The sequence below is a fragment of the Amblyomma mixtum genome, chromosome 4 (genome assembly GCF_055824585.1).
Source record: "Amblyomma mixtum isolate Tamu chromosome 4, ASM5582458v1, whole genome shotgun sequence".
Classification (NCBI taxonomy): domain Eukaryota; kingdom Metazoa; phylum Arthropoda; class Arachnida; order Ixodida; family Ixodidae; genus Amblyomma; species Amblyomma mixtum.
The window spans coordinates 8,772,493-8,798,129 of record NC_143015.1 but is presented as its reverse complement, the minus strand read 5'-3'; the positions used below and the strand labels follow the sequence as shown (position 1 = coordinate 8,798,129).

General features: G+C 51.0%; 1 protein-coding gene and 1 long non-coding RNA gene across 3 annotated transcripts in view; one reads left to right on the top strand and one right to left on the bottom strand.

Annotated features, from left to right (window-relative positions):
- The window catches only part of LOC149345635 (uncharacterized), a 156,916-nt gene that overhangs the window by 26,211 nt on the left and 105,068 nt on the right, over positions 1 to 25,637 (top strand). The window contains exon 2 of the long non-coding RNA XR_016292021.1: positions 12,675 to 12,743. This is a non-coding gene — a long non-coding RNA (uncharacterized LOC149345635). The remainder of the gene's footprint in view (positions 1 to 12,674; positions 12,744 to 25,637) is intronic.
- On the bottom strand, positions 144 to 9,929 carry LOC149345636 (uncharacterized). 2 transcript variants are annotated; one of them, XM_089585262.1, is made up of 2 exons: positions 9,436 to 9,929; positions 144 to 2,777 (listed from the first exon to the last, which is right to left on the bottom strand). In XM_089585262.1, the coding sequence occupies exons 1-2, from the start codon at positions 9,721 to 9,723 to the stop codon at positions 2,565 to 2,567; spliced, it is 501 nt and encodes a 166-aa protein (XP_089441388.1). In that variant the 5' UTR covers positions 9,724 to 9,929; the 3' UTR covers positions 144 to 2,564. The 2 variants fall into 2 exon arrangements, with proteins under 2 accessions (XP_089441388.1, XP_089441387.1); XM_089585261.1 differs by having other exon boundaries at positions 9,436 to 9,605.

Sequence of the window (25,637 nt, the reverse complement as noted above, 5' to 3'; positions counted from 1 at the left end):
TCGAAGTTCTCCGCTGCGCCAGGATTGAGATTTAGAAAGAGAGTGGCATAAGCTGTCCTGCTGATTATGAAGGCACGAACCAGCCTTATTAGGTTGAAATCCCACAGGAGTGGAAAATCTGCAAATATGTCCGTATTCCTAAATCGGGCAATAAATTTACACTATCCAACATGAGGTCCATATCTCTCACCTCTTGTTTTTGAAAGCTCATGGAAAAAGTGTCCAACTAAGAATCTCTCGACATATGGAAACCAAGGAACTGTGGCCACTGGAGATGGTAGGGTACAGGCCGGGATTAAGTACCCATGATGTCATGCTCAGATTATAGCACGACATCCTGGACGCTCCCGAGGACGACAAATCATATCGAGCCATCCTGGGACTTGATTTCACTAAGGCTTTCGATAATGTTGAGCACAGAGCGGTTCTCGAAGGCCTCAACTCGGCAGGAGTTGAGGAATATTTTGCACGCTGCACAGTATGGTACACTCTCAAGATGTACACGCGAATGCGTGGCGGCGCGCTTCGAAGCGCTGGTGCGTTCGAAACGACCGTGGATCCATTTTAGAGAAAAGTTGCACATGCTGAAAGAGACACGGAAGTGCTGCTTTGCCTTGTCTACCACGTCAACGCTCGAATGTGTCGGGCGCTAGCCCGCGCACTCACGAGTTCACCCCAAACGCGGATCATGATGAATCAAAATTTATTGGGTCCGAATAAATCTCTCGAACACGCAGGCACCAGACGGGGTGGTTCCCTAGTTACGCGACCCATATGTCCCCAGCAGCGCCTGGCCCCTGTCCGTCAGTGCGAGCTGAATCGGTGGGGCGGAGCTGGATAACAAGACTTCGTGCACAGTCGCCAGGCGCGCAACTCAGTCACCTGAGTTGAAGTGAGGGTACGAGCATGTTATGTTCTACGCGCTGACCTCCATACCAGGCAGGTGGACCGCGAGCCAGTGCTATAATAAATAAATTGCAGAGCAGACGAACCTGGGGAGGAGTGCTTTATTAAAAGATCGATATTTACGTTCAGATTATGGTAAGTCTACACGCTCCTGTTAGGACCCCTTTTGTAAAAGGTTATTGGAATCCAGGCTGTAGAAGAGCGCAAACTTGCGATTCTCAAAACGTGTGAGAATCCAAACTTCATTTCAGACGCGGGGAAACCGCCACAAACTTCACATGCAAAACGCGTTGGGAGAGCGAGAAGCTCCCGTGGGCGGAATACCCCCGACGACCGCTGCCCACTTCACCTGCAGCATTCACACACACGTGTCTGGACGGGGCAGTGCACGTGTCCACAAGGCAATTTATGCGCGCACACCAAACTGCAAAAGTTTCGCAGCTGTAACGGTCTACGTACAAAGGTCTTCGGCTCACGCGAAGCGCGGTGTTGACTAGCCTAGTGAAGCTACTCGCTTCAAAAAAAAAAAAAAGATCAGCGTGTGCATTAGTGCAAAGACACCAAATAGCTTCCCGCAGCGAAAAAAAAGACAGCGTCAGCGGCCTACCCCTTTAACAGTAACACTTGAAGGCCACAAGTGCCCTGGCGGCGACGTTTCAATGCTGCTCCGCATCTCCATAGAACTCGCCCATGTGGTTTCCGCTTGATGAGAAGGCGTAGCAGAAGGCCACGAAAAAAAAGCCTGTCTTCCATGAGGCTCCATTTCGCTTAATAAATGTCAGGCTAGCGTCGGATTAAGCCAAGCCTGTAGGCCTTTAAGGCGGCCTGAAGGGCTTTTGTGCAGGGCATCGTCAGTCTCGTTGGCTTCAGTGGCGAAGTTGTAACGAGCCACTTGGTGCTGGTCTTTAGGGGGCGCGTAGAAGAGTTCGCCGAGAACTTCACCTGCAAGCAGGCTCCCCGCACCGCCGTAGTCGACGGCCGGCGGCAGGTCCGGATGGTACAGAGGGAACACGAAGTACTCTTCGGAAGCTTTTAGTGCGCCATGCCCGCTGCATTTGTGGCTCAGCAGAGACCTGAACTTCAAAATGTTTCTCAGGTCATGCTGCTGCAGCCTCCACTGAACTTTCATCATTTTCACCCAGCTGTTGAAAAAGCTAGTCCCAGGGGTGGGCTCGGGAAATACGCTGGCAAGATAGTTTTCCACATCCAACTGAGAGGTTTCCTTCCTGGCGGTCATGCGGAGCATAGCACCGCTGCGGCGCATCGCGACACCAAGCAGAACGTCTCGGATGGCTTGAATCAGAGTGTCGGCTCCTAGATCTTTGGGAAGAAGGCTGGACCAGGCCACGCCTGTTCTGCTTTCAACCTCCGCTAGGCTTTGGCGGGTGTGCGATGACCAAGGAAGACCAAGGAGTTGAAGTGTGGCTCCAGCGATTTCCCGGTGTGCCATCCAGCCTAGCTCGGTAACGACGCGAAGCCCCACGCTGAGGGTCAGCGCTTCCCGCGTCTCGGACTTGAGCCCCAGACTGGAGACCATATGGTGGTGCTGACTCCAGCCGTCACACACAAATGTGTAGAAATTTTCGCATGGGTCTTTAAGGCAGCTGAGGGAAGATTCTATGCCAGCGTTGTACATTAGGCCCGCCGCATTGTCGCAGTCAGGGAAAAGGGGCAGATCCGCGTGGTCGGTCTGCAGCCTTGGGGTAGTGGCGCGGAAAAAATCTGTGCTGGACGCGAATCCACAGCTTAACTATCAGATAGATTACTGCAGTGACGATGTCTTCAAGTGTCGCTGTTAGCAGGGCCACCTTAATCCACAGGCTCGGACCGCAGTTTGTCTGGCGAGCGAACACTTCAAGAGCGCCGTGATCCTGCGTGCGAGAAAAACGAAAAGCGTAAATTTTCACTGCCTCATAGAGCGCCCGCGATAGATTAGTGGTGCGGGCGAGGCGCATTATCTGATTTCTTTAAAACGCCTCAAATTATGTTCTGCCCTGCCTCATCAGAGCTTGGAACTAATCGAATATCTTCCTATTTGATTCGTCGAATGAATCAAACAGCACATGTTCAAGATTATTTAAAAGAGGCTATTAAATTCGGAAATTTTCGAATAATTTCCAAATAATTGGCATGAAGTAGAAATAAGCCAAGCCGTAGTTTTCTTCGTCGACTGTTTCAACAGATGGGCCCACTCCTACGCCTCACAGCGGTCTGCCGCCATCTTTCTGCGCGGGAGGCAGAGTTGTCGCGACATGATCCATTCGATTGGCGGTTTCATAATACTCATACACGGCCTCCAAGATTGGGTGACACAGCAGGGCTTAGGCAGGTTTAGCAAACCCTACTTTTTACTCCCGATCCCGGAGGTCATGGCTCGAATGTTGCTCTGGCTTCTCTCATCTACCTAGTTGTGGCGCTGTCATAGTAACTAAAGGTAATTTTCCCATATGCATAACATGACGGTCAGTTATTGTACTGGCTTCGCGTAGTCTACCCCTCACTGGAGATCACTTTTGCATCCTTGGACAGCTATGGCTACTCCACATGTTATAGAGCCGTACCGCAACTGCCGTTAGCACTTTCGCACGGTTATTCGTTTCGTACGATTATTCGCACTAGTAGGGAATATTTGTAATAATATTCTAATCGTATTCAATTAGGTGCTATCACAATTCGGTTCATATTCTATTCAGTTTAGCAATACTATTCGTATTCGACTTCATTTTTAAAAGTCATATGTGCACCCCCCCCCCCCCCCCCCTGCGCCACGTATAGTAGGATACAACTATAAAAAAAAAATGAGTTGTTGACACTAGGCCACCGTCCGTGGCGTCCTGCATTTCAACAGAAAATGAAATCGGCTTTTTAATGCTTGACTTTACTAAAGAAGCCAGGTATCAGAATTCTAGACCCTGATAATTTTTTCTTTTGATTAGTTTCTTATCTAGGTAGCAAAAAAAAATTGACAATAAGTACTTCTTTTGTCCTGAAGGATATCTGAGCGGCGGTCCTGAATGTGGGCGGAGCTTCACTGCAGACTTAAGTTGTATCCGATATAGTTACCTTATTTAGACTCTTTGCGCAAAATTTTAAATATAACAATGGGGCGAAGGGGCAAATGCGGAGGGCATGATCCTATTTACACAAAGCATTTCTAGAAACATATTTCCACAGAAAATGGGGCATAGTGCCATTTTAAGATTTAAATAATTTTCCGCTTTAGAAACTTGAGAAGGGGAGTGGTCACCCCTCCCAGCACCCTCCTCTTAATTCCACGCTTAGCGTTTTGCTAAAGGCGGGCTCAATGGGAGTCAGAAGGCTATACGCTCTTGGGATCCTCCCTTCCCAGCTCTACAAATGCTGGTGAAATTCGAAAAGTAGTCCAGGAATAAGCCTTCTCTGTCCTGGACAGTAAAGTGCTCATTCAACAAAACCAGAGTGCTTATGTAGACAGCACAAGATTCCCGCAGTCGGATGCATGCCAACAGCGTCCCTATAGTCGGCAACTCCGTTTCGAATATAAAGCATAAACGACTGCACTGTGCCGATGATACGGTCACTTCACCTCCCGCCTTTTCGTCGATATGGTTCCCTGCCAAACAAAGGCTGAAAATGGCATCCGTTGCCGGGCGTCGCCGAGCACGATTTTCCTGTTCGGAACTCTCCAACTCGGACCGTCTTGTAATGGCTACATGGGCGAAGTGTCCCATCACTTATTCGCTGTCAACCGTTCAAAGCACGCCGGATGAGCTAGAAATAAAAACTAAGTCGACCCTCGGCGGATCGTTTGAATGCGTAAGCAGCCAAACGTTCGTTATGTTCGAAGCTGACACACTAAAATTCCTTATATCCGAGGTGGCATACTTATGTTCGTTGTATCCGAGGTCAGCACATTAAGGTCCCCATATCCAAGGTTAGCACAAGAAAGGTCGCTATATCCGAGGTGGCATACTGTTGCTTGCCACGGTGGGACGGTGGCACCTGCCCACCGGTTCGTGGGCCTTCACCTTTCCTTCACCAAGCTACTGAGAGACGGCGGTCGCCATTTCTGCTTGCACAGACTTGTCTGATGCTCACGCATTAGTGGTCTTCAGTGCCCTGACACGTAAGCAGAAATGCTGCCCTACCGAAAGCACCCACCCGGTTAATGTTATCTTTTGCCAGTGAGAGCGCGGAAGTTCGCGTTTAAGTCACTCAACGCCGTCAACGACGCCTATTACTACGGATAAGGCCCCTCACACAGCTGACTAAAAAGTTAAAGCAGGCGACGCTGTAACGACTCTCGGCCCAGCGTCGATTTTTTTGTACAGAAGGACGGCTGACTGAACTGGCGTACCGGTTGCCATGGGGTCCAGAAATTGCCTGCGGTTTAGCTCTGGTTAAACCTGGAGGTTTGCGAAAGCAACGTCTGCGCGTAGCCATATGTTGTTGCGTGAGCTACATTGCCCCCAGTCCCGCCGCTTCGCGTGCTCTTGCACGACCATGCTGCGCATGCGCGAGGAGGAAGCAACGTCAATACGCACAGCTGGCGTGCCTCTCCGCGCGCGCTCTCCTTCCTTTCCTTAAAAATAAAATTCAGAGGGCACTTTGTTGACCTAAAGTGCGGTGAGGCGAAAGCCTGAAGCGCGGGGTTGCTGTTTGTGTCACTGATACGTTGTTAAGATGTTAGGCTTCGCCTCTATGAGTGAAACGGGACAGCATCTTGCAACGCTGTCAGGGAGTCCATACAACGCCATCGCCCGTTCGGTTCTACGTCGGTAAATTGGTTTTTGAGGAAAGGAAATGTATCTGTCTCCCATATCTGGGTGGACACCTAAATCTCGCCGTAACGGGAAGGCAGGAAGATGGGAGTGAGAGAAGACACCGTATTGACTAGACGCACCTTTGTTCATTCCTAACCATCGAGCTGGCATGGCGGAGCGGTCAGCATGCTTGTATCGCACTCCGGAGACCGGGGTTCGATTGCCGACTCGACCAATTTCTACTCCGTTTTATTTATTTATCTGGCCTGACTAGAAGGGTTTATTAGGGTAAATGGGTAATTAAGCAATTAACTAAACTCAGTCCCAATTACTTGGAACATCACTATACGATGCCTTTAATTGGTTGCATGGTTGCTAGCCAAATACAATTGACCCCGTTTGAAATTCGCGCACTGTGACGTCACGATCGTTTCGACCAATTGAAAAGCCTGAAATTTCTGTCGACAACTTCTGCTTACAACGATGAGGCATTAAAGGCTTCCGCCTTAAAATTCAATTGAGTGTCTAAAGTGCGTAGAGGCGAAAGCGTTTTCCACACCATTTTGTCTATGTGACACTGGTGACGTCACCACTGGATGACGTCGCATATAATTGTAGAATTGATGATGAAGTAATGACAAATTACTAATTAGTGACTAAACTGATTAATGACTAAATACTAGCTGCTAATTAATGACGCTAAAGCTTCGCCTTTCAGAGTGGAACGCGACAGCGTGTTGTAGCGCTGCCAGGCAGTCCATGGAACGCCACCACCCGTTCGGCGCGATGGCTTGTCCTTTGAACGCAACGCATTTTAAGGCGGTAGCCTTTAATGCCTCATCCTTGTAATCAGGAGTTGTCCAAAGAAATGTCACGCTTTTCAATTGGTCGAAATGGTCGTGACGTCACAGTGCGCGAATTCCAAACGGGGCAATAGTACTTTGGCTAGTAACCGTGCAACCAGTTAAAAGGATTGTATAGTGATGTTCCAACTAAGTGGGATTGAGTTTAGTTCATTGATTAATTAACCAATTAGCCTAATTAAGCTTTCTAGTCAGATCAGATAAATAAATAAAACCGAGTAGGATAGTGGACGAGTTGGGGAATCGAACCCCGGTCTCCGGAGTGCGAGACGAGCACGATAACCACTCCGCCATGCCAGCTCGATGGTTTGGAATGAACAAAGGCGCGTCTAGTGAATACGGTGTCTTCGTTCACTTCCATCCTCCTCCCTTCCCTTAAGGCGAGGTTCAGGTGTCCACCGAGATATGCGAGACAGACACATTTCTTTTCCTAAAAAACTAATTTACCGACAAGCAAGACGTAGAGTCGAACGGGCGATGGCGTTCTGTGGATTTCCAGGCAGCGTTGACCGACAAGCAAGACGTAGAGTCGAACGGGCGATGGCGTTCTGTGGATTTCCAGGCAGCGTTGCAAGACGCTGTCGCGTTCCACACTCAGAGGCGAATCAGAACTGCCTACAAGAAGGCCCTGGGACTCCCTCTTGCGACATCGACGGACCGGCTCTTACGACTGGCTGTGCACAACACGATCGATGAGCTGATAGAGGCACACCTTACGGCGCAGGTGGTACGGCTCTCCACAACTCGAACTGGCCGACAAGTCCTGAGTTATTTAAACATCAATTGCCCCCGACAGCTAGACACCAAAACCCTCATCCCAACCTCATGGAGAGGACAACTCAAGGCAGCTCCACTACCCAGGAATATGCACCCTGATTTTCACCAGTAAAGACGACAAGCACGAGCCGAAGCCATGAAAAGACACTACGGCGGGCGCGAGGGCGTGTTCTATGTCGATGCAGCGGGTCCCGAGCATGGAATGACGGCCGTCGCGGTAGTGCACCAAAATACAACAGTCGACGGACTAGTACTGGCTAGCCAGGCCATACTGGCTGCGGAAGAAGTGGCGATTGCTCTAGCTGCAACACACACTAGCTCAATATACATTCTCACAGATTCAAGCGTATCGCAATTACCTCAGGGGCAGGGTCGCACCTCTAGCAGCTAAAATCGTGCAAGATAGCTACATCCGTGGCTACCAACCCACACACAAACACTTAATACGGGTACCAGGTCACCAGGGCATCCCAGGGAACGAGAGCGCACATGCCTCAGCCCGAGCATTTCTCCCCCGGGCACCCAGGGCGGATGCCGTGGAACCTCCAACCCAACTACTAACTTACAATGACATACTTCAGCACTTAAGATTATCTCGTCGGGTCTACCCTCCGCCGGCTAAGACACTAGATAAAGGGGAGGAACAACACCTCCGAAAACTACAGACCAACACTTACAACAACCCACGAAGACTACATGCCATAGACCCGGAGTCATTTGACACACAATGCAAATTCTGCGGGGAGAAGGCGGACCTGTACCATATGGTATGGGCCTGCCAACGAAATCAGGCGATCACTGTTAATAACCAGCCAACGCAGGAGAGGTGGGAGGCAGCTCTGTCCAGCTCGGCCGAAAAGATTCAAAAGCAACTCATCGAAAGAGCCCGGACAGCAGCCTACGCCAATGGGGTTCCGGACTGAGAGCTCCAACCACCGCTACAACCTCCTAAACCATTTCATTAAATGATTTTCACCACCTAACATCGTAACCACACATCAGTGACACAAGCAGCAACGCCGCGCTTAAGGATTTCGCCCCTCCGCGCTTTAGGTCAACAAAGGGCCCCCCTGAGTTTTTTGGTTAGTTGGTTTGGTTGGTTTGTGGGGTTTAACGTCCCAAAGCGACTAAGACTATGAGGGACGCCGTAGTGGAGGGCTCCGGAAATTTCGACCACCTGGGGCTCTTTAACGTGCACTGACATCGTACAGTACACGGGCCTGTAGAATTTCTCCTCCAAAGTAATTCAACCACCGCGGCCCCGAGTTTTTTTTAGTTTTTTTGAGGAAGGGATGACGTTGAGGAAAGGACGGCGCAGTAATTCTCTGGCATCTTGGTGGACACCCGAACCGTACCCTACAGGGAGGGATGAACGCCACCACCCGTTCGGCGCGATGCCTTGCCCTTTGAAGGCAACGCGTTTTGAGGAAAGGAAATTTAGCAGTAATTCTCTGTCATCCCGGTGGACACCCGAACAGCACCTTGCTGGAAGGGTGGATGTGTGAGTGAAGGAAGAGAGAAAGAGGGCCGTAATGAAGAAACTGAAAATTGTATTTGAGGAAAGGAAATGTCATGTTTATCGCGCATATCGCATGACAGCAATCTTAGATCGCGTATTCGTTCGCAGACATGAACACATTTTGCACACTACGGCAGGCTGTGTAAGCGACGAGTTCGTCGCCGTTAGAAATGCAAGCTTGCCTGCATTACATGCGTACGGCATCGGCAGTGCATGAAGCGAAGTTTTCTCGAACTTAGTATCGACCATAGCGAAGTTCCTACTCGCAGCGCGTTCGTAATGCCTCTTGAGCCGCCGCGGTGGCTCAGTGGTTATAGTGCTCGGCTGCTAACCCGAGAGATGCGGGTTCGATCCCTGCCGCGGCGGTCGCATTTCGATGGAGGCGATATTCTACAGGCCTGTCTGCACTGCGATTTCAGTGCACGTCAAAGAACCTCAGGTGGTCAATATTTCGGGGCCCGTTACTACGGCGTCTCTCGTAGCCTAAGTCGCTTTGAGACGGTAAACCCCATAAACCAACCAAACCTTGAGCCGGCCTCTCGTCCGTATCAGCCCAGACAACGTAGCCAACACAAGCAGCAATTGCCGGACCTAGACTTATCGACAGCAGCCAGGCCCTGTTCCATACCTCGTCTCCCGTTCGAAGGCCTCGCTGCTCACGTGCTGCGAATGAAGACGCTCCGGCGGCGACGTCACCCTGGATTGCGTTCCGGGCCACAGGCCGCGAAGACTTCCATCGAAGACGAATCAGCTCACGGATGCTGCGACGACGGGGCAGGGGACACCTCTGCGGCGTCATGTTGCCCCGACCACCCCACAAGGCTTCCAAGTCAGAGTCCGCAGAGCCGGTCGTGGGTCCACTGTGTGCAGCGTTCGGCACCTCGTCGCCCATGGGGACGTTGCCGAATCCAATCATTTCGGCGGTGCGCTTGGGTATGGCTCTCGCTGTGTTGCACCAACTCGAAGGTGCTGGCTCGCAGGAAGTGCCTCTCCAGCCTCTGCTGCACTTGCCCTCACTCGGTCAGATGAGGTCAAGGTGCTGCTGCTGCTGCTTCGTGCGCCGGGTGCTTCGACGAAGCGCGTGGCGCCTGCGTTCTCGTGGTCTTCTTTTCTTCGGAATGATTGAGAATCCTCCTGGCGGCAAATTCAGGAGTTACAGAGACCTTGAAAGCACAAGGTTTAAAAATGATGCCCTTTGCATATGTGCTGCTGGTTCTCCTCTGTGCGAGGAAGAAAATGCAGGTGATGCACAGAAAAAATTCAGAGGGCACTTTGGCTCTCTAAAGTGCTGCGAGGAGAAATCCTTTCCAGGCGCACTGTTTGTTTTTTCTATTAAGCATGAAATGCTTTTAGCTCCCGTTGTCGGCAGTGGGGTGACGTCACGCCGAGATCGAGAGCCAACATCCGGGCACTGAATTCCACTCATCCGGGCACTGAATTCCACTTATCCGGGAACTGAATTCCACTCATCCGGGCACTGAAACGAGAACATCCGGGCACCGTACGAGATTTAATGAGATTTAACAAGACACTCTAAGCCCTCTGATAGGACCGGCATACAAACGCCGGTAGCTTCGCGCCGAACGGGTGGTGGCGTTCCTCCCTTCCTTTACGGTGCGGTTGGGGTGTCCACCGAGATGACAGAGAATTACTGCGCCATTTCCTTTCCTCAAAAAGCGTCGCGTTCGATGGACATCGCGCCGAACGCGTGGTGGCGTTCCGTGGTCTGCCTGGCAGCGCTACAACACGCTGTCGCGTTCCACTCCTAAAGGCGAAGCTTAAGCGTCATTAATTAGCAGTTAATTAGTATTTTGTCATTAATCAGAAATTACTCACCAATTAGTAATTTGTCATTACTTCGTCATCAATTATGTGTGACGTAATCCAGTGGTGACGTCACCAGTGTCACATAGGCAAAGTGGTGCGGAAAACGCTTTCGCCTCTACGCACTCTAGACAGTTTCGAACGCGCTGCAGATACATTCTTGTCAGGCCTGCGTCTCGTCATGTCCGCGTACGCTTCTGCATCGTTCTGCATTTCATGCTTACCCTACTCTCGGTTACGGGGGAGGCACAGATTTTTATTTTTTATTTTTAATATTTTATTTTTATTTTATTTTTTCTCTTTATTTTCTTATTTTTATTTTATTTTATTTATGATCCATGCATTTACTAGATGCGCCTTTATTCACTCTGAAGCCTGAGCCTTTGTGGCGGAGTGGTAGCGTTTCCACTTCAAATGCCGAAGGCCCCGATTCGATTCCTCAACACAGGTTTTTTATTGCGAAAGCAATACTATGCTCCTGAACGGCCTTTCGCGTAGCGGCGGCCGGTAGCCACGTTTGATCTTTCGAATGACCTCTGACCTCATACCAGGGTGAGAGATGGGCTACCAAGTCGAATCGTCGTGCAGTGGCGGCCGGTAGCAACGCGTGACATTTAGAATGACCTCTGACGTCATGCCATGCCTAGTGACATCACAGCGTGACTTCATACCAGGGTGAGAGATGGGCTACTAACTCGGCTCGTCGTGCAGCGACGGCCGGTAGCGACGCGTGACCTGTAGACGCGGCGCACTGCGTTCCTTCTCTAGACGCGGCGCGCCGCGGTCCTTCCGTTAGAGGCGCTGCGCCTTGGCAACCTACCAGGCTTAACCAAAGCAAAGCCCCCGCCAATTTTCTTGGCATTGATCGAATGCACGGAGTTGCTTCTGCGTCGCGGTGTCCATGGCTTGCGTCGTCTGCTAGCAGATGACATCGGCCTGGTACGGTTACCGAGGGGGAGCCCGGCTCCGGCGGCGAGTCCGCAAGCAGCCTATGTCACATCCGACAGAGGCATCGGAATCTCATCAGCGCAGGTGTTTGGCGCCGCAACCACGCCACCGTCCTTCTTTCTTCGACTCACGCACAGGGCAGGAACGAGCACTAAGAGCTTCATCACTGACGCAGTGCATTTCCGTTGTGTGCTCAGCCAGGCACTGGGGGTCCACATCTGCAGACAGTTGCCCCGCCGTGGGAGGCTCGCGCTGCAGGTCGCAGGTCAGGACCAGCATCAGACACGATGCGATCGGTTGGGGATTCAGCGGGTGTAACGGCTGACACGCCACCAGCAGCATCCAAAAATTCAGGGGGCACTTTGGCTCTCTAAAGTGCTGCAAGGCGAAAGCGTTTCCTGGGGCACTGCTTGCTTTTCATTTATATTCTTATTTTGCATAGTTTTTTATTTTTTATTTTTGCGCCTTCTTTATTTTATTGTTTCTTTTAATTTTTATTTTCATACCTTTGTTTATTTTGTTTTTATTTTTTTATTTTCTTATTTTTATTTTTTATTTTTCCTTTTCTTGACTTTATTCCTTTTATTTTATTTATGAAACCCATGCATTCACTAGATGCGCTAGATCTGCGAATTCACTAGATTCACTAGTACTGCGAATTCAACACTAAAACATGAAAAACATAAGTAAAGCTGTCACTGGGCGGCCATGCCTATCAAACAAGCACAGAAATGAACCAATTAGGCCGGCAAATCCTTTTGGAAAAAAAAAAACAGGCTTTGTACACCGCATACTGTCAAGAGATGAGGTACGTCGTTGACAGTGACGCCATCAACGAGAGTCAGTGCAATGTCTCTATTCAAAGTGCGCATCCCCTCCATTTCCGAAACTCTCCAGTGCTCCACTGTGATGGATGCAACTTTTCTGGAAGTCCCAAGGGCTTCACGAATGTAGACATCTTCTAGGTGTTCTGGGAGCCAAAAAAGCTTTAGCTTGACCGTCTTCTGTTCTCGATGGATGACCATACAACGACGGTTTTTCACTAGTAACGCTTCGGAGTACACGAGCTTAGCTTAGGCTGACGCTGTCTTGCAGGTTACCGTCACACGTGTGACATCTCGAACTGTCCAACGGAACTGACTTCATTTAAATCTACGACACCAGGTTGGTTGGTTGGTTTATGAGCTTTAACGTCCCAAAGCGACTAAGGCTATGAGAGACGCCGTAGTGGAGGGCTCCGGAAATTTCGACCACCTGGGGTTCTTTAACGTGCACTGACATCGCACAGTACACGGGTCTCAAGAATTTCTCCTCCAAAGAAATTCTAGCCACCGCGGCCGGGATCGAACCCGCGTCTTATGGGTCAGCAGCCGAGCACCATAGCCACTGAGCCACCGCGGCGGCTCCGACACCAGGTAAGGCATCTCCAATGTCTTGGGCACTGTTAATAAAGGATCTATAAACGATGGTCTTGGGCACTTTGGGGACGGCTAGCAAGGTCGGCATGCAGAAAAAGGGAGTTCAAAACCAGCCTGCCAGCTGGTAGACGGGGCAGAACTGTACGGTAAGTGATATTATACTGGCGGCAGACGCCGCAGCAGTACCTCGGTCTGGGGCCGATTTAGCCATTTCAGCGGACATCATCGTAAACGTGTTGTTGTTGTTAGCCTTCTTCTTCTCCATGGTAAGAATGGCATATACCCACGCGAGGGGATTGGCGAAGGTACGGTGGTGAATGCCAACGAGGTATATGTGCGGAGAAACAAAAAACGAAATCAAAGTAGAATAGTAGAATGATTGTGATTAGTAAATATATTAAGTGGTGAAATTTTAAAAATAAATTAAACAAATTAGATATACCAGGAATAAAATAAAACGCGCTTTTTGGGCATGCGGTGGAATTTTATACGGAGTTAACAGGGTAAGCGGCCAGATGCAATAATGTAATCATGAAGGTAGCCGCAAATAGTGCTTAACGAGAATCCCGTGGCGCTCGCACCAAACGAGAGCAGAACTGGTAGAGACAAAGGGCGTCCTAAACTCGAAAGAGGAACCTCCAAATAATGTTTTCTCTGAAATGCGAACCGCCGGAAAGAGGAAAAAATGGTCTATTGTTTCAACTTCTGCGCATGAGGTACAAAGGTTTGTCGTAGCGAACCCGCATCTGCATAAGTAGAAGTTGAGGTGGGGAATTCTGCATGGCAAAAGCGTCATGGACACTTCACACAGCCTTGACTTACACGATCGGACATTCCATGGGAACTTTAAATGTTGAAAATCCATGGTATTCAGCAACGGATCACCTAAGCTGGCTAATATATGTTGGGACCGCTGGAAACGGGAGGTCTCGAACGGAATGGGGTTAGGTACGGGATAGATTACTGGGGCAGTGAGAGCTGACCTTGCCAATAAATCAGCCACCTCGTTGAAGTAGATTCCCGAATGGCCAGGTACCCAGACAAAGCGGACCTTCGTTACTGTGCACGGAACAAAAAACTTAAGGGAACGCATCAATGGAGAGGAGCCGGAAGTTTAGAGAGAGACTGAAACATGAAAGCAGTCTGCAAGGATAAGTACCCGTGCTACATGCCTCAGAATTATTAAGAACAACCAAACCAAGAGCAAAAAACTCTGCAAAGAATACAGGAGTATAATCAGTGATATCAACGGAATAGCTGAAAGCCAGATCCTGTGAATATATTCCAATCGCCGCCTTCTCACAGCTCCCGGAAGCATGAGTGGAGAGAACAACATGATGAGGTAAATGCTTTAAGTGTTCAGCAAGGAGACCATTTAGGATATTTGCGGGCATGTGTTTTGCATGCGACGGAGAGATATGGTCGTAATAGAAGACGGGATCAGCCTGCTTGTCAGCAACTCGTTGCAAGGAGGTCAGATCGACCTGAAGTGGAGCTAACACGTTCTGCGTGAACCGAACTTGCGGAAGGTGATAACGTGACCAATGATTAGAAAAAAAAAACAGATGTGGTTGGGATAGAAAAATGGGAGTATTAATGCCAGGGGCAAGGTCAAAGGACCTGAGAAGTACGCAGCGTGAGTAGTTGGAAGCGGGAATATAGATCGGGAGTACGGGCTTCCAGATAAAGGAGAGCATTTGAAGCTGATTTTGGGAGCCCCGAGGCATAGCCGTAGGGCAGGCCTTTCCAGTAACGCTAAGGGCTGCAGCTTGTAGTTTGCGCTACCAGAGAACAGGACGCAACCGAATTCGAGCATCGGTCTCACATAAGCCTTATAGAAAGTCAAAACCGTGGCGCGGCGCACGCGAAAGTTTTTATTGCCGACTCGTGTAAACTGGCGCAGAGCATGTTCCCCTTTGATAGCAGTATTCGTAATATGCTAGCGCCAGTCCAAACTTGGGTCATAGTAAGGATCACCTAGGTATTTAAGCGACTCCACCTGCGGAAGTGGGCTGGAGCAGCCGACTAGCGAGATGTACAAACGGGTGTCTGGCGGGAATACCAGTGTGCCACACTTGCTGATGAACTAATATGGACCAACAAATCTTCAAGAGCAATGAGGTATGCCTGCAAAAGCAAGATTATTCTTTTCTGAGGCGAAAAAAACTATATCGTCGACGTATACAAACACTATATTGTTTGGATGAATCTGTAATGTTTGTATGAATGGGGATTTCCCGAATCAATGCGTTAAAAAGCAGCGCTGACAGAACAGATCCTGGCAGCACATCTCTTGATTGAGCAATGGTATTAGAACAGAAAGATCTGTCTTTGTAGAAAATGATCTGTTTTTTAAAAATTGACAAATTGAGCCGTAAATGTTGTATGGTGGATGAAGCTAAGCAAGTTTGTTAAGAAGGACCATGTTCCCCACGCTGTCTTAGGCTTTAGCAGCATCAAGTGGCACCAGCGCCGAAACTTCCCTCTTGCGCTCGGAGAGGCGGATTCGCCTTTGTAGATCCACATGCGCGGACCATATGAAATGACCGTGACAAAAGCCAGCCTGTCCGGAGCTGAGTCCGCTAACGTCATGAGCAGCTTGTTAGGCGACTGCGTAGTACTCTATCGATCAACTTTACTCAATTGTAGGTTGAGGTAATTTGTCATATGTTGTCATCAACCAAACTTCATTAGAACGGGAATTCTTTCCATCAACTAAGATATTTAAAAAATGTATGAAAACATATTTGGAAGAGAATCCTGTATAGTGTTGTGGCCTATACTCGCTATAATATATGTTTTTGACTACTGGCTATGTTTCCATGAAAGCGTCCTGCGGCATAAAATTTGTCACTGATGCATATGCATTACTGACTTCACTCTAATAGATATATGTACTGCTACTTTATTTATATTTTCTGAGTGAGGTATCAGGTAATGTATTCAATTCATGCTTGTTTGTGTCATATTGTTGTTATATTATTGGGTGTCATTGTTTGTCCTGCATAGGCGCTAAAGGTGTGCGCTGCCGCCTGTATCAGGGAGCCAAGGCCTAGTCAGGCCTACCGCCTTTTGCTATGGCTTCCCCTTTCATTTTGAAAGAAAATAAACACCAAACCAAACCGATTGAAATCCATTCTCTGCATTTTTCATAAGGAAAATAGTTTTCGAAATATTCCGATTAAGAAGAATCCACGTTTTTTTCCAATGGCGCATTTACGATATCCAGAAGGTGAGTTGCGAAGTCTTGCGCTAAAATCTTCAATAACACACAGATCCTGGGGCAGCAGACTGCATTGAGGAGATATTTGGTCGGAGCTCCGATGCGTCGACCTCAGTGCAATCCAAGCTGGGGCTAAGTGTGTGTAAAGGTTCCATTTTCTGCATCTGGAAGCGTAAAGCCAACCCCAGGGCGATACAGTCATGGTTTTTCTTAGCCTGCTCAGGGGACAACACTATTGATTTTGAGGTGTGGGAGAGTTCTTATTCTGAGCCATGAATCTATTCCCTTCCTATTCTGGAAACTAAAGAGATACGTATTTAAATTTTCATTATACTCCTCCTTTGCTTTTTACAACTATTTTGAAAGATGCAAAGGTGAACATAATTTATCCAACTAACTGGGCTCTGATTGGAAGAAAGGCTTTCCAACCTGCTTTTGTAGGATGATAAGCTTGCTCAGATTCCACCGTCCACCGTGGAGACGGCTGTCTGGCAGGGGCTGTAGCGCACACGGAGAATGCAGAACGCTCAGCTGCACCATGCTTAAAGGAAGCTGCTCGCGGAGCTCTTTCTGCTATACTCGAGCTAACTATAGAGGGAAGTGAGGCAGACATCAATTTTTTTACAGGAAAGCTGATTTACAAATTTCATGGTTGCACCACTTTTTCTCAGGGGAGAGGATAGAATAATAAAGGTTACCAAAAAGTGGTCAGTAGATGTACCTGAGTCCTCTGTTGACCACGCAGCTGTTCACCACGCCGATACCCCAACCCCACGAGTTCCTAATGTTAAATCAATGACTGAACGAGAAGCTCCCCACATAAAGGTTGCTCTTCCGGAATTGCAGCAGCGCACCTCATGTATGGACATCAATGACCAGAGAAGCTGGCCACAGGACTCTGAACTAGAGCACTGCACGGGCCTCAATCTGAGGCCCAAGCCCGGCCCGGGCCCGAAACTTGAAGCCCGAGCCCGGCCCAGGCCCGCGGCTTCAAGCCCGGGCCCGGCCCAGGCCCGCTAAATTATCGCTCTAGCGAGCCCGGCCCGACCCGTGAATCCCGGAGTGAAGCCCAGCCCGGGCCCGGCCCGTTTCACAGTAACGCTTGAGGTATACTGCTCACTCTGAGCAAGTAGACGCCTACTAGACCGATAAGCAACTGGCCGACAAAGGTTCTGAAACCACAGTTTGGGTTGCAGAAAGTTGGTTCTTTTTAACCCAGAAGGAAGTGATTAAGAGTAGTGGTCATTAGGCCCTCTTTTGGACCGTGATCTCGTGTAGGTGCGCAAAGATAACTGGGAAGCAGTGTTGCCACGACACATAAAAAAATCGTAGTAGATTTTTTCGCGAAAAATCAGTAGAAATCAGTAGATTTTTAATTTCAATTTTTGTACTCAGTTTATGAGCCCACGAATTCAGCGCTTATATTAGTACTCTGCTGTTGTACTGTAGCGTCTAAGAAATAGTACAAAAATTGGCCACGATTTTCTTAGCGATACTTTTGAAAAACCTGGGGATCCAGAGAGCCATTGTCAAGCACGAAGTAAAAACCAGTGAAGCCCTCTGATGGCATATTCAAAGGCGTGAGATGGTAGTTAGTACCTGAAATCTTTAGAGTATAGTATCTTCCGGGGGATTCCGCTAGGTGGCGCCGCCCTGGTTAGCTGGCTGCCTACCGCGCTCTGCTTTAACCTGCCCCTGGCCTGGTCCAGGGCCTCGCCCGCCCCTGGATTTACACTCCATCGCTTCAGGAAGGCTCCCGGAGCACGTGAAAACCATCGGCATCACGGCCCGCTGCCGAACTGGCCCTCCAAGCGACTCCAAAACTGTGAAGCGGCGCGGCGCCTCGCTAAACCTAACGCGCCGCGCCTCCACCGCCGCAATGCAGCGTCTGACCAAGCCCCTGCAGCCCAGACCCACCGATGCCGCCACCGCGGGTCCTGTTCCAACCACGTCGACAGCCGTCTCTCAAACGGGTACGTTCAACGCCGCCCACGCAACCGATCACATTCCTGCCGCACTGCACGCCTTGAGCGACGCTGGGAGCACCGGATCGACGGCCGCGGCGCAGCCGGCAGCGTTCGTCGGCGGCGCAGCGTCCACACCTAGCCAACTCCACGCTACAAGGGACGCCAAGGGCTTCGGGGCCATAGACGCGTCGCAGCCGGCTGCGTTCGTCGCCGCCGCTGGAGCCGCTGCACCTACTCCAGCCAAAGGTCCCACTGACACCAAGACCTCAAGCCCGACACCCGCGTCGCACACTGAGACTCCGGCTGAGGACTCAGACATGGACCTTACGACGTCCCCGGCAGACGACACTCCTTCCCAGGAAATCGGCTGGACCACCATCGGTGCAAACCGTAAGCCTGCCACCGCAGCCCGACCCCGCGCCGAGCTCATCACAGTTGCCATCCAGCTTCCCCCTGGAACCCTCACCCCCAAGCTACCTCTCTACGACGTACTCGCCGCAGTCGCCTCCGCTGCTCAACTTTCCTCGAAGACCAGTGCCGACATCACCCTTCAGGCCAAGCCAGCCCAAAGCCTTGTGTTTCTAAAGACTCATTCTCCTCTCACCGCCCACCTCCTACTCTCTGTCACGCATCTTCAGATTCATGGTAAGCCTGTCACCATCAAAACTTACACCCCCCATCCTCCCATCTCATGCCTCGGCGTCATCCATAACGTCGGGGGCCACTTCACTCCTGATGACCTCATGCATGACCTGGAATCTTTCAAAACAGATATTCTCGCTGCTCGCATGATGGGATCCACTCAATCAGTGCTCATAACGTTCGCTGGCACCGTCATCCCCCACTTTGTTTATTTCAAACGCGTTGCCTTCAGGTGCGGTCCTCATAAACCTAAGCCTCCCACCTGCACCCGTTGTCTCACTCTAGGCCATCGCGCCCACCAGTGCCCCCAGCACAGCGTTCCGGCCAAGTGCCGTCGCTGTGCTGCTCCTCTACCCGCTGACCCTTCCGCTCATGTGTGTGCCCAGCCCTGGTGCGTTCATTGCCAGGTGAACACCCACCCCTCCCTCGACCCCACTTGCCCCTTCATCCTTGCTAAGCAACGCGAGTGTGCTAAAGCTGCATACCTCCGACGCCTAGCTTTGCGCCGGGCCACTCAACCCACCAACCCTCCCCCCTCCTCCTCCTCCTCCTCCTCCTCCTCCTCCTCCTCCTCCTCCTCCTCCTCTAATCATGAATCTCCATCATCTCCGATCACGTCACCACCAGGCTCCTATGCCGCCATAGTTAAAGGATCCTCGGTGCCAGCGTCCCTCTCTTCCACTACACCACCCTCTCCATCCTTGACTGACGAGAACCGCTCCTTCGACCTCCGGCTCGCAATGCTGGAACGCCAGCAGCGAGAGCAGCAGCGCATTTCCCACGATCTACAACAGCAGATACATGCCTTGACTCAAACCCTCCAGACAACCACCTCCTCTCTTACCTCCCAGCTTAGCAAGCTAAATGAGCACCTTGCCACGTTCACCACTCCTTCCTCCAGCGCCCAGGTCGCCCCTTTGGCTGACCTTGTAGAAACCACCACACAGGCACATCACACTCGCTTGGTTCAGCTGGAAACTTCGGTTCTCCAGATCCTTACCACCCTCCAAGCACAATCAAAGCAATTGGAATCCTTTGCATCTATGCTTCAATCCGTCCATGAGTCACTGCCCCCGGCAAAAAAGAAGGAACGCGTACCATCGCGTTCCTCTCCTCTATCATAATGGCGTTTGGCGAGGACCTCGAGATTGTGCAGTGGAACTGCCGAAATCTTTGTCACAATAAGACCCCCCTCCACCAGTATCTACTCACCCGCCCCTCCCTACCTCATTTTCTCCTTCTCCAGGAGACCCGGACGGCCCGCAATGTCCCAGGCTACCGCGCCTACCATGCCACTACGGCCACACCACTTGCGTCTATTTATGTACGCAGTGACGTGCTCGTAGAGGAAATTGACATCCCCTCCACCCTCCTTAAATATTTAGTTGGTGTGGTTTATTACCACCCTTCTTCCCGCATCTCACTCGTCCTTTTGTCTTTTTACAACCCCCCTGTCACTTCCTCTTTATTCTCTGCTCTGGGCAAATTCCTTCACTCTCTTTCTTCTACCTCCCATCTCCTCTTTGGTGGTGACTTTAATGCCCCTCACACACTCTGGGGCTACCCACAAACCCTCAAACCCGGCCGCCTCCTCCATTGTCTGGCCCAGGAACGCCACCTCACCCTTCTTAATACTCCTGGCTCTCCTACTCGAGCGGGCACTGCCTCACAACGCCCTACGACACCCGACCTCACTTTCTCTCGGGGTTCACTTTCCTTTCACTGGCAGGTGACAGCCGAAACTCTTCTAAGTGACCACTTTCTCATCCATATCACCACCTCTCTCTCCCACATCCCTCGCTGTCATCCGATTATTCACACTGACTGGCATGCTTTTCGCACTAATCTCGCCTCCGACTCCTTTCAATCCTACGACGACTGGACGTCGCTCATCTCTGCAGCGCTCACGTCCAGTAGCCGTCGCGTTCGCTCTCGTTACCCAATCCAAGACCCAGATCCTCACCTTCTCCGTTTATGGCGTCGCCGTAAACGTCTTCAACGCTCCTTTCGCTCCCAACCACACAATGCCCAACTTTCCTCCCGGATCACTGCTTTGCGGGCCGAGATCGTCGCCCACTGCGCCTCCCTCGAGCACTCTCGTTGGAGTGCTCTTTGTGACCGTCTTGACTCTGCATTGCACTCGCGATCCACATGGTCTCTCTTCAAATCCCTCCTTGGCACTAAGCCTGCCCTTGCTCCCACTCTAGCTAAAGCCCTCACTCAAGGAACTCCCTCCGATGTTTTTGATCAGCTCGCCTCTCTCTATCTCCCGCCCCCTCTGGCACCCTCCTACCCGGTGTACTGCGGTGGACCTAACCCCGATCTGGACCAATCCTTCACTCTCCGGGAGCTCGAATCGGCTCTGGCTGCTAATGCTACACGCTCGGCTCCCGGTGAGGATGCCATTACATACACCACACTTCGCAACCTTCCTGACTGCGCCAAAGAATTCCTCCTTAAAACCTACAATGATGCATGGGACAGCGGCTGCCTGCCCAGCTCCTGGACCTCCTCCCTCATTTCTATGATTCCAAAGCCGGGCAAGCCTCCCTCTCTCTCTAACCTCCGCCCAATCTCCCTGACATCATGTGTTGGTAAGACCCTTGAGCGAATGGCCCTGACTCGCCTCTCTAATTTTCTCGAGACGAGGGAGTTCTTCCCTCATTCTTTCATCGGCTTCCGACGCCACGTCTGTGCACAGGACATGTTTCTGGTTCTCCAGCACACGTTTCTGTCACCTACCCCCACTCAAATTCACGCCCTTGTGACCGTCGATGTTCGCAAAGCCTTCGACGGTGTTTGCCACGACCACATCCTTTCCCAACTCGCCTCCCTAGACTGTGGCTCCCGCATGTACTGTTATATCCGCTCATTCCTCTCTAAACGTGTCGCTCGCTTTCGAGTCGACACCTATCTGTCCGACCCCCACAACCTCACCCGAGGCACTCCTCAAGGTGCGGTTCTATCTCCTACCCTTTTCAATCTTGCTATGGCCCCTCTCGCCTCCCAGCTAGCTGAAATTCCCGACCTGCATCATATATTTTACGCCGATGACATCACTCTCTGGTGTTCATCTGGATCTCCCGGTCACGTACAGGACACCCTGCAACGTGGCCTAGATCTCATCGACTCCTTTCTCACCACCGCTGGCCTCTCTCCTGCTCCTGAGAAATCCGAGCTTCTCCTTCTCAGCCATTCCTCCTACCAGCGCTCACACAACCACTTCGTCTCTCTCCACCTTTCTGGCTCTCCCATTCCTGTCGTCACACAGTGCAAAGTTCTTGGCTTCCCTTTGCATGCGGCTAAGAATGTGCAATCCCTTCACCGCGCTGTCACCACCTGCCACTCTGTAACTCACCTCCTGCGGCGCGTGGTCACTCGACGCTCAGGTCTCCACGAGGCTCACGCGTGCCGAGTTGCCCACGCGCTGGCCCCCAACAAGGTCTTGTACTTTGCACCCTACGCTTCCTTCACTCAGACTCAACTTAACGCTCTCGAGACTGCTCTTGTGGGCCTCTACAAGGCAGCTCTCAACCTTCCTATCACTACCTCTACCACTAAGCTCTTTGCCACAGGCCTCTTCCATCCTCTTCGTTCTCTTCTCAGTCTCCATCGTGACTCGCAGCTTGCCCGGCTTTCCCTTACCCGTCAGGGTCAGTGGTTATTGACTCAAGCGGGTATCTCGCCCATTCCAATCTCCCCGTTTACCTCTCCTATTCCCACCCCCACCCCCAATCTTCGTATCCTTCCCCTCCCGACCAACATGTCCCCCGTCCTGCACGCCGGACGTCGTCATGCGGCCGCACAGCACCATTCCCCTCTCTTTGATACCCAGGGTGTAGCTTACACGGATGCCTCCTTCGTGGCTCCTCGAGGTTCCTGCGGCTACGCCCTGTACCATCCACACCTCCCTGCTCCTGAAACCCACACCAGCGGGCCGTATCTACACCCTCCAGACGCATTGTCCCTCGAGGTCCTCGCCATTGCGCATGCCCTCCAGTCATTTTCCCTCCTTCCCTCTCTCCAAGAGTACACAGTCTATTCGGACTCACAAGCCGCTATACACCACATACAGAAACGCACCCTGACCCCTTCTCTCCAACAGGAGGTCGAACGAGCGGTCTCCGCACTGCAGCCTTCCATCGTTTTCCTCCGCTGGGTCCCTGGGCATTCAGGGATTGACGGCAATGAGCTGGCCCATCAGCTCGCCCGCGACACACTTTTCCGGGCACCGTTGATCCCCTGGCCCAAGCCCTCGGAGGACGGTGGGAGACTCACCCTTCGCCGCACCATAAAAGAGGTCTACCTTGAGCTCCGCCTCGACAAACGCCTTTACCCTCCCCCTCATCCATCACTCACGGTGCCGGAGTCTCGCCTTCTTCGGCACATTCAGATGAATGCAGTTATCACCCCGTCCCGCCTCTTCCTCTATCGCTATCGATCGGACCCTTCCTGTCCCAACTGCCCCTGTATCTATGCGGACCTGGCCCATTGCCTATTCTATTGCCCGGCTGCTCAGCAGTCGGGTTCCTTCCCCCCACCCTCTCTATCCATCACCACCTGGCTCGACTGGCTTGGCGCTGAAGGGGAAGAAGAACAGCGGCTTCTGGTCGCCCAGGCGGTCGAAATGCTCGGCCTGTAAATTATGGTTGATTAAAAGTCTTTTACTACTACTACTACTAGTATCTTCCAGACAGGGGTGATTGGGAGATCGCTGGGAGAGGCCTCCGTGCTGCAGTGGACATAAATATAGATTGATCACGATGATGACGATCCAGAAATAAGAATTGCGCGTGAACAGGCAACTTCAAAATGGCCATGTATATGACTAGATATGCTGTGAAATTCCACAAGTGGCTGTGCTAGCAAAGCCAGCAAAGCAGCAAAGCCTGTCAATGTTGAAGCTGTGACGTGCTGCACAAACTCGGTCAATGCAGGAAAAGCGACGCTTCCATCACAATGTTTTTGAGAAAACACGACTGCCCAGAACTCTTGCAACGAGGTATCTTCGCTTGTAGGGATATCAGCGTTTCTTAAATATCGCCATTCGGTATCCAAAGATTGCAAGGTTTTGCCGGAGACTAAATTCGGAAAGGCTTGCGCCAGTGGTGCAAGAGACGCTGCCTTCCCCGTCATGGACACAGTAGGATCTAGGAGTTCGAGATGTTTTAAAACCGGCTCTTGAAAAGGGATACGCTTCAGAATTTGGTCGACACTCTCAATGTAAAAATCAAGGCACCTTAAGCGGAAGAACTGACGTTGCTCAGTGGTAACTGAACATTCTCCGAAAAGGTAGCAGCTTTTGCTTTCGTTTGAGTAGAAAAGCAAGAAAATCAGTAGATTCAAGTGCCTTATCACTGAACCAGCAGAAAAGTTTAAAAATCAGTAGATCTACTGATAAATCAGCAGCCGTGGCATCACTCCTGGGAAGTTCCCAGAGCCAAATGAAAAGGGGTGCAAACGCCCGTAATAGACTACTTTGCATTAACCCATGATTTTAATCAGTTATATTTTGCCTCCCGCGAAGTATAAACATTAAAGCTGCCTAGCAAGCAGTAGGATGACATTTTTTTAGTGAACGCGATCTCACAGGCTGAACTCATAACCGAACTGGTCGCCTTTCTGCAGAAACGAAAAGCTAAGAGTCTTGAGTATTTCATGGTGTGTGTTTTGAAGACTATAAGCATCATATACTAATATGTCCTTCCCGAATGCATTTCTAATAGTGTTGTAATGGGTTTTTCGGGCACAGAACGCAAAAGACAGCACGGCACAAAGCAATAAGCGCGGAGCGGCGTTTACCGACATTCAGCGGTTCCAACAGCACCAGCAGGAGGCACGCGCTCGCCGAGAGCAGTCCCGCAGCCGCGCGGGAACTTCTTCGTCATTACAATGGCCCCCGGCGAAGGAGGGGCCATCCTGGCGACTCACGGCGTGGTACACATCACGGGTTCGTGGTAAGGCTTGAGACGGCTTATGTGAACGGTTTTACGGCCACAGCGTCGGTGGTCAGAGGAGGGTGTCAACGGTTCCACAACGTAGTTCACGGGGGAACTCTGGCAGACAACACGGTAGGGGCCGTGATATTTGGTGACGAACTTCCACGACAGGCCAGGAGGACCAGAACGGACCCATAGCCAAACAAGGGAGCCGGCAGGTAGGGGTCAAAGGGTTGACCTGAATCACGGCGTTCTTTCTGAAGATGTTGATCGTGGGACGTGAGAGATCGGGCTAGTTGGCGGCATTCTTCGGCATACTGGGCTATTTCAGAAGCAGGCGAGCAGTCAGAGGCGTCAGCATGGTAGGGGAGGATAGTGTCAAGCAGGCAGGTAGGTTCGCGTCCATAAAGAAGGAAGAATGGCGAAAACCCAGTAGTAGACTGGACGGCGGTGTTATAGGCGTATGTCACAAATGGGAGTACTAGGTCCCAGTTGGAGTGGTCGGGAGTGACATACATGGCGAGCATGTCACCGAGCGGCCGGTTAAACCTTTCGGTCAGCCGAGCATGTCACCGAGCGGCCGTTTAAACCTTTCGGTCAGCCCATTCGTCTGAGGAGGGTACGCCGTGCTTGTTCTGTGAACTATGCATTCTTGTAGGAGCGCCTGAACAACGTCTGATAAAAACACGCGGCCGCGAACGCTGAGAAGCTCGCAGGGAGCACCGTGGCGAAGAACGAGGTTTCGAAGAATGAAGAAAGCGACTCCTCTGGCTGTAGCCGCTGAAAGAGCGGACGTCTCGGCATAGCGCGTAAGATGGTCGACGGCTACGACAATCCAACGGTGACCAGAAATAGAAGGCGGCAAAGGC

What these genes read in the sequence shown, in the direction of transcription:
- LOC149345636 (XM_089585261.1), bottom strand. Translation starts at nt 2,542, where the DNA reads ATGTACAACGCTGGCATAGAATCTTCCCTCAGCTGCCTTAAAGACCCA.